This window comes from Agelaius phoeniceus, chromosome 11, assembly GCF_051311805.1.
Source record: "Agelaius phoeniceus isolate bAgePho1 chromosome 11, bAgePho1.hap1, whole genome shotgun sequence".
NCBI lineage: Eukaryota > Metazoa > Chordata > Aves > Passeriformes > Icteridae > Agelaius > Agelaius phoeniceus.
The window spans coordinates 15,990,754-16,007,678 of NC_135275.1; the positions used below are offsets into that span (position 1 = coordinate 15,990,754).

The 16,925-nt window shown below is 42.7% G+C and overlaps 1 protein-coding gene across 11 annotated transcripts in view; it reads right to left on the reverse strand.

Annotated features, from left to right (window-relative positions):
• Window positions 1-16,925, reverse strand: part of CADPS (calcium dependent secretion activator) — a 206,436-nt gene that overhangs the window by 28,429 nt on the left and 161,082 nt on the right. For 4 of the 11 annotated variants that reach the window (XM_077184358.1, XM_077184355.1, XM_077184354.1 and 1 more), the window contains 6 exons: window positions 13,849-13,995; window positions 10,603-10,758; window positions 7,697-7,844; window positions 3,410-3,424; window positions 2,076-2,150; window positions 930-1,013 (listed from right to left, as the gene is read on the reverse strand). In XM_077184358.1, the coding sequence (XP_077040473.1) occupies window positions 930-1,013; window positions 2,076-2,150; window positions 3,410-3,424; window positions 7,697-7,844; window positions 10,603-10,758; window positions 13,849-13,995 (625 nt within the window). The remainder of the gene's footprint in view (window positions 1-929; window positions 1,014-2,075; window positions 2,151-3,409; window positions 3,425-7,696; window positions 7,845-10,602; window positions 10,759-13,848; window positions 13,996-16,925) is intronic. The other 7 variants (XM_054640035.2, XM_054640034.2, XM_054640033.2 and 4 more) reach the window with 3 other exon arrangements.

The following is a 16,925-nucleotide window of genomic DNA, read 5'->3' on the forward strand; positions in this document are numbered from 1 at the left end:
GAACTAAGACAACTCCAAAATGAGATTTTGGAAAGCCTTCCCAGTTTGCAGAGCAGTGCCTTCTGCCTCTTGCCCAGTCTCTGTGAACAAGTCAGTGCAGGAGAGGCTTCACAGAAAGGCAAAAGGACCAGGGTGTGAAATGTGAACACAACTTTCCAAGCAGCCCAGCCACAGGCATTCATGTGCACAAGTGTCTGTGAGCTGAGAGAAGTGAAGTCCTCCTTGCACAGAGACATTCCTGTAAACTTTCTGGCACATGCATTTTCAGAAGACCTTTGGAAATCAGCTGCCATGTGTTCATCCTAAGAAGCTGTCACAACACTTTTCTGGAATACAGCTCTGATTGTTAAACCATTGCTGGATACTGAGGCCAGTTTTGCACAGATATTGGTCTAGTCCTATACCTTGCTAGGAAATATGTGGTGAGCTGTGAATTGGTTCCTCAGTGTTATGGAGAAATATGGCATTAGAAACACCTTGTGCTTTGTGACCTCATGGCATTTCCCCTACCTTGTTCTCTTTTAGAAACACATAGTCACTCCCTAGATCTCCCTTATTTTGCTCTTTACTATTTAATGGTCACTGTTATGGCCAGAAGACTGAGAGGAACACACCTGCCATGTGAAGAGACAATGAAGTTAATTGCATGTACAGTGCAATGTTTGTTTTCATCTTCATATGTATCCTCTACAGAATAAACTTCACCAAGCTGAAGGATGGATGGGGATGGCTTTTCTCTGTGCATCCAGGATGTTAATGTACTGTATATCTGCATACAGGTTGTTTATCTATTCATGTGGGAGTTACAGTGATCAAATATCACAGAATGGAAGAATTATTAGGTAGCTGATCTAGTCCCAGAAGAGCAGGACGCTACAATTCATAAAAAAAAAAAAAGGAAAGAGAAAGGAAATATAGTCTGTACTTACAGTAAATGACAGGAATGAAGAAAACAAAGTCCCTTCATCATATCTAGACAGTTTGGCCAAGACTCCTTCCAAAATGGTGACAAACTACAAAGACAAAAAATACTGCAATTATTTTTAATAATTGGACAAAGGTGTAAAAATCTGCATCACCTTCAAAGGAACCAGTGGACCTCTCAGCATTGCCAAAGGAATGGACCACCTCTCCCTGAGCACAGTGGGCAAGGAGTGGGGAGAAAGGAGTGTTTCCTTTTGGGTGCTGTGGTGTACTCTTGCTGACTGGGATCCCCCCTCAGTGTCCTGGGTGGTGCAGGGACAGGAGGTGGGGGCAGTGTGTGGGGAATCCAGCAGAGTCTCTCTGGCAGGGGAAGGCTGTGGTTCCTGCTCCCAGTATGCAGTGGCAAGCACGCAGCTAGCTGGGTATTCTTGCAGAAGAATTGAACTGGCATATGTTGGCGGATTATGTTTAAAGGTCTCCACTGTATAATAGGGATGACTTGTTCTCAGAAAGTTTGAAACTAGAGGAAAACACACCCCACCATCTTTCTCCTTACATACCAATTCCCCTCCGTGTTAGCACAGCACACCAGACCTACACAACCACCCAAGGGGAATGCTGGCAGCTAAGCTACAGAAGCTGACTCCGATGAAAAACAATTTCCAAACAATTAAACCTGACATTTTGGAATGTATTTCCCACTACTGTCATCTCTAAATTAATTTCTTAGAAGAGCATATGGTGATCTTGCACAAGATGAGCTATTTTGTCCACACAACCTCGTGCGTAGGAGTGGTGACCACCTCTGCATGCCACCCCAATGGCTCTGCAGCAGCATTTAGCAGTGCCACCCCCTGACTGCAGCTACCCCAGTGCTGTGGGGTGATGCTGACCATGGGCTGTTACCCCATTAACCTAACACCCATTCCTCAAAGCCACTTCTGGCCCAGTATGGCAATCCTCCTAGCAGAGTACTACGTCTCATGCAGCTCCTTATCAACAAAGAGTCACCATGAAAGGACTGGGAGATGTATGATCCTGCCTGTGAGAAACAAGAAGCCAATTCAACATCCTAATGTGTCACATTTTAATGGAAACGCACATATTAAAGATGTTAACAGTGAATCACTTCACCTGAAGCTGAGGGTTACCTTTGCCACTAGGAGTGTTATCATTTCTTTGACGGTTTCCTCAATTAGTTCATCTATTTTTGAATGGTACTGGTGCTAAAGAAAAATAAAAGGAGAGGGGGAGGAAAATATTAGCATTGATCACAGCCAACAGCTCTACACTTGTCAGTCTCTTCCCTTGGTAAGCCACAATAAATAGTATTAAATCAAAGAATTATGCAGCTTATTATTACCCTGGGCCCCACTGCAGTGGCCAGTGACTACTTACACTTGTAGGAGAGACCTTGAGTTCAGGAGAATCCTGCATCAGTTTTGAAGCCTGGGCAAACCCTGCCTTGTTCTGTGTGCCCACAGCTCTGGGAGCCATGTGTGGATGTCAGAAGGGAGCCTCTACCATCCCTGTGAGAACCAGCACCCCATGTTCCTAGAGATTCTGAAGCCCCTTTGCTCCAGGAGGGGAACAGGCAGCCCCTTCCAAGGGCACCACAAACCACCCAGCCCTCAGCATGGAAATGGGGGGGATGTGCTGCTCCAGGAGACCTTGCAGGGGGCTTAACCACTGGGAATGGTGCAGCACCCCTCCCACCTACTGCAGCAAAGCAGCTGAACCTGTGCTACCCCAGCTTCAGCAGGCACATGGCCCAAGTTAACCACTCATTCCAATACTTTGCTGTTTTGTACTGTTAGATAGATTTTAAAACCACCCAACCAACCACAACGAGCCTTTTTGTCCCATGCAAAAGGCAGTGCAGCCCTGAGCCCTGGGCAGTGGCAGATCCCGTGGCAGTGGCTCAGCACTGGCTGACCAAGGGCTGTGCCTGCAGCACCAGCGTTTCTGAGTCTTCAACCCAATTTCTGCACACGCCAAACCTTGCTTAGCTTGGGAGCTCTGATGCAATCAGCTGCAATATGGCTAGAATAGGTACTAAAATACAGTCTTCTACTAATTTAGAAAAGACCTGTTTCCAATACAAGATTTAATTAGTGAAAACATACAGTATATTCTTATTTTCAATGGACTGAGAAAATACTGATTATGACTGCTTTCCAACACAAAACATTTGATTTTTCAGTCAAACATTTCAAGCACTGGTGCTAGTCACTATATTCATTACCACTTGGCATTAATATTGTTTTAAAATGTTAACATCAAATCACATTGAAAGAGACAAATCTGCTTTAAATACTAATCAGACTTTGGGAAGGAAGACTGTGAGGGCTTTACAAATGCTAGCTGCTGGTCTCAGTGTCTGATCGGTACTCTGAACTGCTCTACAGTTTGGGGATTTTTTTCTACGGCAGTAACATTAATATAGGAATTTGGGAAAAAGAAAATAAAAGTAGGACACACTTACCCACTCTTTTGCAAACTTTTCAGATGATTGGGGACAGAAATAAAGAGGAAAGTGCAAAAGACAGGAAAAAGAACATATGAAGATAAACAATAAATAAACCAAAATCTTTTAAAAAAAGAGACGTATGAGAACAGCAGCATCATGCACAGAAACAATAAGCAATGGAAAATGAAATGGGGTCAAAACCTCCTTTCGCTGAAATGCCAGAGATCGCTACCTGTAGGATTTGGTGGCAGTAAAACAGCGGGAAGGGACCAGATTGTAGCTGACACCTGGCACTCTCTCATGGTTTTATTTGGCTCCGGAGAGGAAGGGAACCGGCTGTCCACAGGCAGGGTTCAGCCTCGGGGCAGCCACACAGCCCTCACCAGGGCAGCAGGGCCAGGGCAGGGGACATGGCACAGCACCAGCCCAGGGCCTGGCTGGGGGCACTCAGAGCCTCACCTGGGCACGAGGACAAACGGGCACGGCCACGCCACAGGCTGCGATCTGCTGGGCCCACGCGGGGGAAACATACACGAACAAGCGGGTGATACTTGCATTGGCAGCTCCCATTCCATGTCCTGCTTTGCAGGTCAAGACATACACAAGTCCCTTATGGGATCATAGTTATGATTAATCTTTAATGCAGAGCTAGGCCTTATCAGCTCCCAGGATTGACCTGGCCTTTCCCAGCACAGCTGGAATGAAGCTGTGGGGCGACAGGGACCTGTAACAGCTTGGTACAGGTAGAAGCTGCTGATGTGCTTAGCAGACACAGCCAGGACTTCCTAAGGGAAATGGAGAAGGGGTTGTGCATATATTGGGGTGTCTCTCCCATTATGTTTTCCTTCTGCAACTGCATTTTCTGTGTGTGTAAAACTTTGCAAACAAGTATTCCGCTAACTGCTTTCATCACGTAAGTCATGAGTTTGAATTCAATCATGACTAGCTATGTGCAAAGCAATTCACTGTGAAATGCACTGACTGATGCATGTTCAATAACAAGCTTGTTTCAAAAGCAAATAAGAGCCCCAATGGAATAAAACCACAGCTCTGAGAGCAGGACAGGAGCCTGTGCATGCACCGAGGTGGTGTGGCAGTACCCTGAGCGCTCATTCCCATCGCAGCCGCAATCCCCAGGGCAGAGTGAGCCCCGGTGCCCTGGCAGTGACCATGCAGGACAGGGCCTGCCCCAGGCAGCCACAGCCATGTGCACCCTGTGCCACCAGTGCCACAGCCCCAGCTCCACCTCGGGAAGGGGAGCCTCGGCCAGGACAGGTCAGAGACGGCGGCCGTTTGGAAAGCGAGCGCCTGGTGCTGCTACAGATGCCTGGCTTGCAAAACCAGCAATTCCAACAGTCCTTCTACATTCTTCATGGAAACACTCAAGGTTAAAGATCACAGAGCTGGTTTGCTTTACCCAGCATAGCCCCCACTCTCGATCAAGTTCATCATAGCTTTCTATTAGCTCAATTATTACAATCCATAATCAGTGCACTACAATGATTCAACTTGACTTTATGTGATGAGTATCTTGCCTTGTCATGTAACAGATTGTGTGTATGTTGTATTTCTCTAAGGACCATCTGACCTTAGATATTAAATAGAAACATACTAGACCAACTGAGAAACATTTAATACATACATTTATCCCCTTAGATGTATTAAAAATTCAGAGGAAAAATAAATATTTAAGATGGTAAAGTATGTTTACCAAATGTTTTAACAGCTGCCTTTAGAGACAAGGAAATGGAATGAAATGATGGGTGTTTGTTTCACAGGGTAATGCTCGCAAAACGCATTCAAGTATCTGCTAAAGTGAGTGTGGCTGAAGGTAGTGTGGAAGGGAAGGCCTTTGGGGTGGGAGGAAAGCCACAGAGCAAGGTCAGGTCTAGGCAAGAAAGGTGCCAAGAGAGTCTCTGCCCAAATACAGATTGAACTGTCAGAAAAATGTGTGGTTTGTTTCTAACAAAAATGTCATCTCTGGTTAGGTCTGGGCCAAAGGCCTCACCTGAGCTCTGTGGTGGGCATTGTGAGCCCTTTTTACTGCCATTGAACTGTCTGCACAGGGACACAGGCTGGAGGAGCCATGTGCCAGCTGGGGCACTGATGGATGGTCCCATCAGTGAGATTCTGTCCCTCCCTGTCTGTCCATTCCTCCCCTTGCTGACCTGTGCAGCTGCTACACACCAGAGATGGGAGGACAGAGGGACTCAATGAGGCACAGATCCAGCTCCCCGTATTACTGAGAAGGACATAGGCTGGAATCCCAGGCTCCCATGCCTCTGTTGCATTTCCAACTGTCTCATCACTTCCAGTGGGACTGGACGAGGCAGGGTGGCATTTTGTCCTCCTTTCCCAGGTTGTAATGACAGATCCACATGGGAACTTTTACCCCCCTCAGCCTGACCACCTTGGCACACAGGTTTAGACAGCTTCAAGAACAGGAGATGGAGATAGTCAAAACACAGAGTGGCACAAGTGAATGGAGGGGGAGGTAGTAACACTACTTAAAAGAAAAAAAAAAAAAAGAAAAAGGGAGGGTGTATAAGATACTGCAGCCCTAAATGGTAACCTATGCACCAATAATTCACGTCTGCTTTACAGGTTCCATTAGTTTAGCTATCTGTTAAAAACCTCATGTCCCAGCAACTGCTGCTTGCCACAGGGGTTTAGCTGTCTCGGAGCTGCTGCACCAAACACCTGCTGGAAGTGGCCCAGGCAGATTTGCAGCTGATCCCAGCTGCAGCTGGAGCAACCACACAGCCACCTCCTCCCCTGTCTCCTGCAGTCTGAGTCAGGCTGAACCTGCAGTGGGACTGATGCTCAGAATTTGGAGGAAACTGTGGCAATCAGGGAGCATCACAAGTCAGCATGGAAAGATGCAGTGAGTGCCTGGTCACACGATACCCGGGCACAGCGCTGATGTGATCAGTCTTGGGCCATCTGAATACTTAACCTGGCAGTTACATGAATGCAATGAGCCTCCCTTGTCTTCATGATCTCCAAAATCTCCCTGTTCCCAGGGACTGTGCCAGTATAACGGTTTGATCCTGGTTTGCAGTGGGGAACATCACAAACATGAACCTTTGCAGCTGACGGGGTAGATGCTGCAGCAGCTGCAGGCTGAGGGATTTGGGGAGACACATGGGTATGAATATGGAACAGAAAATGGTAGAGAAGTTCATGTCCAGACCTGGACAACAAAAGCCCACTCAAGATCTGCTCCAGCTGACCTGGAGGACAAGGTAAGACCTGATGATGGGCAGTATGAAATATCTTACAAGGTGCATGTCACAAATAAAATGTCAGAACTGAAATATGTATAAGAAAAATAAAAAGAACAGCTGAATCTGATCCAAACACCACTGACATCAGGGCAGAGAGCCCTGCTACATCCAGTGGCCTTTGGAGCAAGTTCTTTCAGGGGAACAAATTGAAGTGAACAACTGAAAAAAACACAGGAACAACTAGCAATGATTCACTGCAAAATCTGACCATGGAAAACTGTAGTGAAAAGGCTTATCTAGGAAATGCTGACAAGCAGCAGACTAGGTGAGCCAAACAGTATTTGTGAATTTATTCTAAACTGGTATATGAATATTCAATTTGGCTTGAAGTCACTGGAGCAAAATGAGCATTCTGATGCATTTAATTCATTCCAATTTGCCATGTCTTTCTAATTCATAGGTCAATTCACAGAAACTTCAATCTGCAACTATGGCTTCAGAAGAAAATAAAAGTCAGCAATTAATTAAAACAGGTTTGTTATTTGGGAACTTGAGTCATTATGAACCTGGAAATCCAGAATGATCAAGTGTGCTGATTACAGCCAGTACTCGAGGAAGGCAAAGCAGCTGGAATTTCAATCTACTTTTGGAAGTTCTTTATTTTTGTAGGTTTTTTTTTTTTTTTTCCTTACATGCATCACAGCAACAACTTGGCAGTTCTGTTTTCCTTATGTTTTTCTACAGAAAATAGCCATACACAGAAAGTGTGTTGCTGACACCTGGCTCCAAGGTGCAGTTAATGACTCAATTTGTATGGTCATCATGCAACAACCAAGCTTGAGAGATACCGTATGCATACCACAGTCCTTGCAAAAAGCCACTCCTAAGTGACAGGGATTCCGAATGTTTCTATTCATTAGATTTGAGAGCAACCCCCTGTACATTCATCTGCACACTCTCTATGGAAGGCTAAATCCACAAACGATACAACGTCTCTGAAACGAGCACAACAGGAGACAGGAAATTTCATGACATTGCCTTTAAAAGCTGTGAAAGGAAGAACCTGCATTTTTACCTCTTGGCCCATTTCCATACTGCAAAGCTTTGTAGACTGAGCTTTGGCATCCACCATGACATTAAACATGGTGCATATTGATTGAGGGACTCGGAAATCTGTTGATCGGCTGGTTTTCTGCAGTTTTACTTCAAATGCAATCCTTGTTCTGTGAAGGAAAGTAGAAGATGATGTTTCAGTTGCTTTTAAACATACTAAGACAATAAAAATAAATTTGAAACAATACTGAGAGGAGTTTGAGAGCCAGAAAACTGAATGCTACTGGGAGTGCCACAGTGCAATTGTTACAAATGTGCTTTTTCTAAAAATGATTTTCCTGTTTAAAAAGAAACCCCCTTTCCAGAATACACATTATTTATAAAGTGTTCAACAGTTTCAGGGAACTGTGACTCTCTTATGCTTGATAAACAGTGTGATAATGTTACAAACAGCAGTGTCAATGCACACCTTTAATTTGGTTTCATTAGCTGATTAATAACCACACCCTGCTGCACTGAAGCTCCTATTGCTCCCTGACAGCAACTACAAATAACAGAAACTCCTTCATTGCTTGACTGTAAGGACACTGCCAGATCATTGCATTTATAGTGATATGATAGTATTTGCTCACTGGAAATTCTTAATTGTCTTGTAAGTTCACAGAAGTGGTTTCCCTGCACCACTCACATTCACCAGATTGTATCTGCAAAGCATCACAGGCACAGGCATATGAACACACCTGCATCACACACCTCCCTGTTCTCCTGAGGTTTCACTGAGATCAAATCTGACATCCCTGGCAGTAACAAACCATGATACATCAAAACCTTTGTTAGGCCAAAACCTACAAAATCTGATCCTGTGTCCTATTTTAAATACCAAGGCATTTGTGAGTCTAACAAGGGAATGCTTTCCAGTGTGGTGGGCATTGCCTTGCCTTTTTTCAGAGCCCCTCTTCATATTCCAGAGGTACTTCACTAATCTAACCTAACACAGAACAATTATCACATCACACAGAATCTGCCAATAAATTAACATAGGAGCTTCAATTTAGAAATAACAAATAATATCAGCTGCAGCTCAGGAATAATTCTGAACTTAAATGATCCTCCAAGGGTTATGCAAATGAAAACTCATTTATGAATGTGAAGCTCCTGTTCTGGGGATCAGATCTGAGCTGGTATGTAGGTCCTTCTGCCTGGATTTATTAGTGAGCAGGCCTTCCTTGCAAGGGCTGCTTTCCTGACAGCCCTGAAATACAACCCAGTGTGGAAGGCAGGGTGGCTCCTCCATGGATTCAACAGTTCAGAGACAGACGCGAAGAAAAATGTTGTGTCAAACTGAAATTGCTAAAGAAACCTTAGCCAGGCCCTGTTTGCAGGTGATATAAATAGGGAAGGCAGCATATTGGTTTACATCAGCAATGGCATTTGAACTGATTTAATTACCAGTGCCAGATTTAGCCTGGACTCGGGGACTAGAATGTTGATAATTACTGAAAGGACCCAAGGAGACTGGGATTTTCCATCTCCTCATGGAAAGGAGCATGTTCCTACTTATGCTCACAACCATTATATATAGTTGTACCAATACAAGATGGGTCAGGTTTTTACAGAGGGACAACACATTTGTAGAAAGGTTGAGGCAAATCAGGGAAAAAAACCACCTGGCTTCCAGGCACACAAGCTCTTCTTTAGATGTACCTGGAAATTTGTTTATTTTTCCCAGTTATCTCAGCTGAGCTAACTTGTTCTGATTTTTACAGATCATTGCAGCTATAAGTGTGCTGTAGGGACAGCAAAGGGGCCTTAATCCCAAGTGAAAAAAAGAAAAAAGAGAAAATAAGTTTCACTGGTGGTGCTAGAGCAGAGAAGAGAGCAGAGCTCCATCACTGGGTTTTCTCCTAAAACACAGTCTGACAACTGAAAGACAACTAAAGCTCAGTGTTTGTGCCACTCACAGGACCAAAGATGGGCTGCTGCAATAAATTGCTCTGTGTCAAAGATATTAAATGCAACACATCTCATTGCACTTAAAATGCACTAGGGTTTATTCCAGAATGGTGAGAGAACAAGCCTCGAGCTATCTGCCTTCCTGCCTGCATCTCAGGGATTCAATGTGCCTTCCCCTGTGCTGATACTGCACATCCAGGCTAGTGAGGATTGTACTGAAAATAAATGCCACACTCACACTTGCAGAGTGGCCAGGAAAGTGTGGTACAGGACAGCCACATCACACCCTGCAGTTAATATTAGCATGTATTGACTATATTTGGTATCCATTTTTTTCTCTGGTTCATCTCTTTGTCTACGAATTTTTGCACAAAGAAATACCAAGTTCATTTTTTCTTCTTGCCTCGTTATCTCTGATGCAAATGGACATAAATTGCAGTGGAAAAGTTGGAAATTTAACTTCAATATTTTGCTTTCAAAATGACAGCTGCCAGTATGTCTAAAAGTTGCTTAAAGATATCTCTGTTTTGGAAGATCTGCAGGTAACTATGCTATAATGTGGCTGATGATACAACAGCTTTTCCCAATCAACGGCAGACGTGAAACCCGTGTGCCAAGCAACACACCATCCCACTTTTTAAATAATTTTTTCTTGGTTTTTTTTCATGTATCTGTGCTTTTTAGGCGGCTCTGGGATCTTTCTTATGGCTATGCCTTCAGCAGTCAGAATCATCACACCAAACTGCATGTTACAAAGATGTGACCTCACTGAAAATAAGTAATTACTACAAAGCACAGAAAAATGGGTGATTTATTGCCTTACTGTGAATAAGCACTCAGTCTCAACAGACAAGTGCCTGCTTGGGAGAGTCCACGACTCACAGCAATGGGGTGAATTCCAGTTTTAAGGTGGAATAGCTTTGCATCCCGTGAGCTCTTGTGAGAACCATGCCAGGCTCCCTCATGGGCACCCACCTTTTCACACAGGACTCGATCATGTCACTCGCCATCAGCTTCAAGCGCTGCTCCAGGTGCTTCCCAAACTCCTCCTCAGGCCAGTGCAAATCCCGAATGAAGGTCTGTAGGGCATCGAGTTTCCAGAACATATCTTCTGAGGTGCCTGATCCATTGCTGGCAGGGCAAAATGAGAACAAAAGTCAGAAGTGGCATCGGGGTCTTGGCAACCTGATGTGGAGACCATTCCTGCAACAAGTGTGAGGCAGACAGCAGTTTCATACACAGGACAATGCTGGCCATCTCCACCATCAGGATTTTGAGTTTTACCATACAGTTGCCTAATCTACCTTGCTGTCATCACCCACAAAACTTTCCAGACCAGATGAGTAAGACAACATCATGAATTACACACATTAACGGGAAGAACGTGTGTATGGTAAAAATCAGCCTTAGTTAATAACCACATTAATGTATGTGATTATTAAGAATCAAGGCCAGAAATTGTGGGAGAAAATCCTTGATCAATAATAACTGCCATACTAGGCTGTATGCAGTTATTAAGATTTAGGGTTTCATGCAATTCTCCCCCCTCCAAATTATATCTTGGGTTTGCCTTGTCCCCCCAGTGTGGCCCCGTTTCCAGGTAAGGGACAGTGCTAACAAGTGGTGAGCGAGGACACACTTTATCTCTTGAACAGCTGAAAAAAAATTGGGGTAAGTCAATTGAGCTAAGGGTACATCTCATATCTCATATCCAGGAGTTTCGGCAGGATTTACTGCTGTACCTTTTTCTTTGCAAAGGCAATTACAGGACAACAAATTTACATTTTTAAAAATTTATTTTGCAACAACTTTGGTCTGCCACAAAATTCTCAATTTCTTTCCCAAGCACATATTCTTGTACCCACACCCCTGCCCAGATGGAAGTCTTTAGTCCTGCAGTGTGTAGCTACACCAGCTCTTTTCACAGTATAATTATATCTCAAACCTCCACTTACAGAATAAAAATACAGGACTGGATTGCACTCTGTTTGTGCACAGAAATTTATGCATCTATAACCCTTTTCTCTCCCTCTCTTCTTCTCCCTCACTTTTTTTTTTTCCAGAACAATTACCAAGGGAGCTTCAAGAGTTTCAACCCCCTCCTCGCATACCACTAATGCTAACACAGTAATTTATAAGATATTTAACACACCATGCATTACCACTTGTGCTGACATCATCTATAGAAACAGATGAGGGAGGGTGTTTCTATTGTGACAGATGCCAGCTGCATTGAGTTAATGCTAGAGGAGCTGGGAACTAATGCAAACAGGGCTACTCCCAGGTGAGAACTGTAGTCCCAACATGCCAGAGGGGTCCTGAGGGAGCCTGGGCTAGCAGAGTCAACAAGATAAAGAATGAATAGTCTTGGTTGTAGGAGAAACATATCTGACACTAAGCAACAGGTAACATGTCCTTGATGGAGGGGAAGGGTGAGTAAAAGGGAACCAGGGAGATGAAAAGATAAAGAATCAGGCATTTGCTTTTGCCAGGGGACCAATTTGGACAACAGTCTCACATGTTCATCTACCAAGAGTTTTTAGTTCAAACCTGTGCTTGGGTGTAAGCAAGCTTTAACAGTCTAAACCCAGTTTTGGAACTGCATGGATTTACATTTAAAGTGATTTAATGTGTACAAATGCAATAATTGGTATTTACTACAGCAATATTATGACATCCATTTGGTTTCAAAATTCTTGAAGAATTATTCTCAGTCTTTTTCTCACTTTTGATTAGGGCTCCATCCAAGTAAACAATATAGTATATTCATTTCCAAAATGCACTGTTCGGATTTTGCTTGTGAGCACCACAATTACTCTAATCACGCCGGCAGCTTGCAATACACCATTGATGCTCAAGCATTTTCAGAGGGATGATCCAATTTTCTGTCATTACATGATTCTTATCTTTTCAAGGGCAATACCACAAAGCATGCACAGAGCAAGATTAAAACTTTCAAGTACTCTTTACAGACAACTGCCTAAGCTAGCCTTTAAAATAACTATCTTAGCATGAATATGAGTTGTATGGCTTTGACACATAAACAACCATGCTAATATTTTAAAAGGTTTTAAATCTATTTAAAAAGATCTCACATCAGTGTTTTCTTTGCTTTCATTCATTACCAGTGCTCTGCAATCCTGCCTGTGCCAGACTAATGGCAGAGGCGTTCTGGTGGACTCCAGGTGTAGATGTAATTGAGGGTGTTTCAGCACAAGGGAACAGGAGATTCTTGGGTGAGTTCTTCAATTTTATCTATTAAGTGAGAGGATAGAAGAAAAGCACCACAGTGCTGTCTGAGACCAGCCTATGCTAACCCTAAATAACTCCCCAGGATTTTAGAAGGAGAATGAACAAATAGCAGTTCCCATGATAGGATATCCTGGGAGATGAGCTACCTCAAATGATGAGATTTCGGTTGAGCCCACTGGGTACCACCCTCCACACTGCTCAGTGAGAAATCTCCTAAAAGAGAACTTGCCTAATCTGTGCTGAGGATTTGTGGTGTGTTCCCCCTGAGCTTCACACACATACCTTGGGACACTCAGGCAGGAAGCTGGGAGCACAGAGCTCAAGGCTCCTACAGAGTGACTGCTTTGACACTATTTTCCAAGCCATAATCTAACACATTGAAAATCTCTTTCTTTAGTTGGTCATGGCATTATTTGGGCAGTAATGAAGGCTATGGAGCTTTAATTGCTCTCTGGATCATCCCCCAACACGAATGAAAACTGTTACAGGGTGCTCCTTTTTCTTAGACTGCTTCACCAAAGCCAAGACAAAAATTATCTGGGAATTGCAGAGCTCGCATTAAATAAAATTAATTTTTAGATCTACATCTGGTCCACAGAAATTGGTTGACTGGCATTGAAATTGATTAATCTTCTCTTTTGGACAAAACTCTTTGCTGAGACACATAATGTCACATTGTGAGTTCTGTGGTTTGTATGTTATTCAGACCATACCCCATTGTTGACAGCTATTTTGTAAAGCAAGATACTTGCTCAAACTCTCAGTGGGAGTTGAGACAAATTTTCAAGGTTTATACAAAAAAACCCTCAAAATACACATGCCAGAAATTCACTAGTGTCTCATTCAGAAAACATCTAATTAACTGTATCACTCTTTAAAGTTTTATGTAATGCACAGAAACAAACAATACATATCCATGCCAAGATTACTTTAAATTTAAATGAGATCTAATTTGAACTGAATACACACTCAGAATCATAAATAGCAGCCATCCATGACGGTGCAGAAAAGCTAGGCATTTGTGGGATGCCTAGTGGGATGTTAACTGGTAGATTTGGTACTTTAGGGAGATTCACATTTGGTAGATTCACATTGGGCAGATTACTTGTTAAACTCCTGTGGAAGAAACAGACAGAAAGAAAAAATACCATAACAGTGACAATGCCGATGTAGCAGAAGCACATGACACTCAGAAACAAATCTGCAAAGTTCACAGCATGAGGACAGTTAAAAAACTAAAGCAAAACATTTCAGAAAGAAGCATGAGTATGAAAGTTTATGTACTGTGTTTTCAGTCTGCTATAAAATTCAAATTCCTTTTGAAAAAAAGCAAACCAGAATGAAGAGAAGAATTGCAAAGGGAAAAATTGACAGAGAATTTAAACACCTGCAAAAATAACTGCACCTTCAAGTCCTGATACCATTTCAAAGTGCAGAGAGCAGCTTTTCTTCCAAAACATCTCTCTTTTAAGGAAGAGTCTCAGTTCTTACACACACAGGCTCAATGGAAGTACTAAATTACGAGATCTGCTAAGGGACTGGAATTTGAAATAATAAAGAGAGAGTCTATAATTCCAGCCATAAGAGTTTTTCTCGCCACCAAGCTCAATGGAGTTAAAATTTTGCTGCAAAACCTCTCTTAGACCCTCCACAAATAAAGATGGGCTAATCTGGAGTGATGAAACAGTGAACTTCTTCCTCTGCAAAGACCGTGCCCTGATCCTCCCCTGGGTGCAAAACAAAGGATTGTCCAGCCCCACTATTTGTGCACTGTGCATAATGAATCCAGGACTGGTATGTGACTGTTTCATGGCTGGAAGTGGGCCATGAGGTGATTAAGATAGTCAAAGGTTAATATGAAGCATGTGTACTTGGGCATCATGACTTCAATCAGATTTTCAGATGTGCAGCTGTTATGCAAATAGAGATCTTTAAAAAGTGGACAGCTGTATTGATTTAATGCAAGATTCTCTCCTGGAACAAGGTGCATATAACAGTGATGCATGCCCAAAGTTTGGAATGCACCCTGACATATTTCATTGTACTAGGTCTCTAGATGTTGTAATTGGTCTAATTCTGTTTTAATGAGTATCTCATCACAGTTATATTCTACATGCAAAATGAAAACATTAGGAGATCTGGGAATCAGCAAAACACAGAACTCAATTACCTAATTCACATATTACCTGACTCTCAGAAGAGAGGCCAGTTTCAGAAAAATGCCTCATTTCTGCCCTCTCCCAGGAACACTGCCTGACCCCCTGGTACACAACCCACAGGTGGTTTTACAGTCCCATGTGAGGAACAAAACCAGATGCGTTTTCACCAGATTTTTACTTGGACTCAGTGAAAATGGAATTAGAAATTTAGGATTTCAGCTTCACCCTGCACTGCTGAAGCTGCTGAAAGCTTTTCTGTTGATGCACACAGTCACTGCTTCAGCATCCAAACTTGCCTGCTCTGACACTGCATCAGGATATGGCACCTTTGGAGGTCTTGCCCATTTCCCTGGATTAAATGAGTTACTTTACAGACACCATTATCTGGCTTCCTGTGAAACTATCAAATTATACACCATGTCTTTCAAGGCATATTAAAATCTTAGTAACTTCCCTGAGACATATTTAGCACTTCATTTCTTACTGCAAGTTTTATATATCAACCCCCAAAGCAGTGGAATTGAGCTGCCTGAATAAATGTTTCCTAACGCATCAGACGATGTGAACCACATCTCTGCAAGAGCTCAGCTTGTCATTGCTGGTGAATGTTAGGGAACAGACTTCATTCTTTGTGAATAAAATCCCTTGTTGGGGAGGAAAATCACAAATCAAAGTTTTTTCTAGTGAAAAAGCCCTCACGACTACGCTCTGATTTCTAATTATTTCTATGATTCTTAGTAGATTTAACTTCCTGCTATCTGTATGTTCTCTTTTTCAGGCAAAGAGGAGAATTCACTACTGTCACAAAGCTGTCCATTGTTTCCATTCATACTGTATCTGCTGCTAAGATGATATGACTATTGAATGAGACATAGACTACATAGTGATTGAGAGAGTGTTAAATCTTCAGAAATGGCAGTGCATGTGGTTAGATACTGATATGGAATAAATAAAGAAATAGCAAGAGGTGGACAACATATAAATGTATAAGGAAAAGCAACTTAAATAACTTAGCCAGATGGTAAATACATAAATCAGAGGACCTTTGGTTTTAATATTAAAATTCAAGAAGTGACAGTGTTATATTAATAAAAACACTGTATTAATAAAATATGACTTCTAGAGTAAACAGTATACTATATTCGCACGGAAACATATTTCTTTTATACAACACATTATTTTGCTGATGCAAGAATATGTTGCAAGAATAAGTTAGTACTTTTAAAACAAAACAAAACAGCAAAATAATGGAGTATATTATGTTAACATACAGTAACTAATGTAAAAAAAATATTCTCCTGAATTGACATGCACAGTTTTTCAGGTTCAACTGATCTAATTATCTGACTAACAGTTGCAGTGAGACCTCTAAAAAATGATTAATATTACCAACAAATGTTCCATGAAGCCTGCAATTGTTCAGACCATAAAACTACAGGTCCAGGATGAGAAACTGTTTCTAGAAGCCAGCCATGCCTATTTAATATAGATGGCTAAATATAACCTCAGCCATCAGGCAGGGAATGTGGGCATTTGCATCAACAAGATGAGGGCTGTCTGATTTAAGACGACTCAGCTTCAGGACTGGATCCTGATACGTTTGATGAGAGACACAAGCTCTGGAGCTGCACCGCTTGTTTTCCTGGTGTCTTCTGCTTCAGCCCTGTTTGTTTGTGTGAGCTGTGGAAATGCCCTCACCTGGACTGTCTGCTGGGAAGTTCTCAGTGCAAACAGCCTGGCAGTGTACCCCTGCACACCCTCCCAGTGCTCACACTGTACCGCAGCACCGGATGGAACACGTCCAGTTGCACCGCGGCTGCTCCTGTAGAGCTGCCCTAGCAATGAAAGGAGGGCAGGAAAATCACAGTATTTTTACTGAGCTATCTC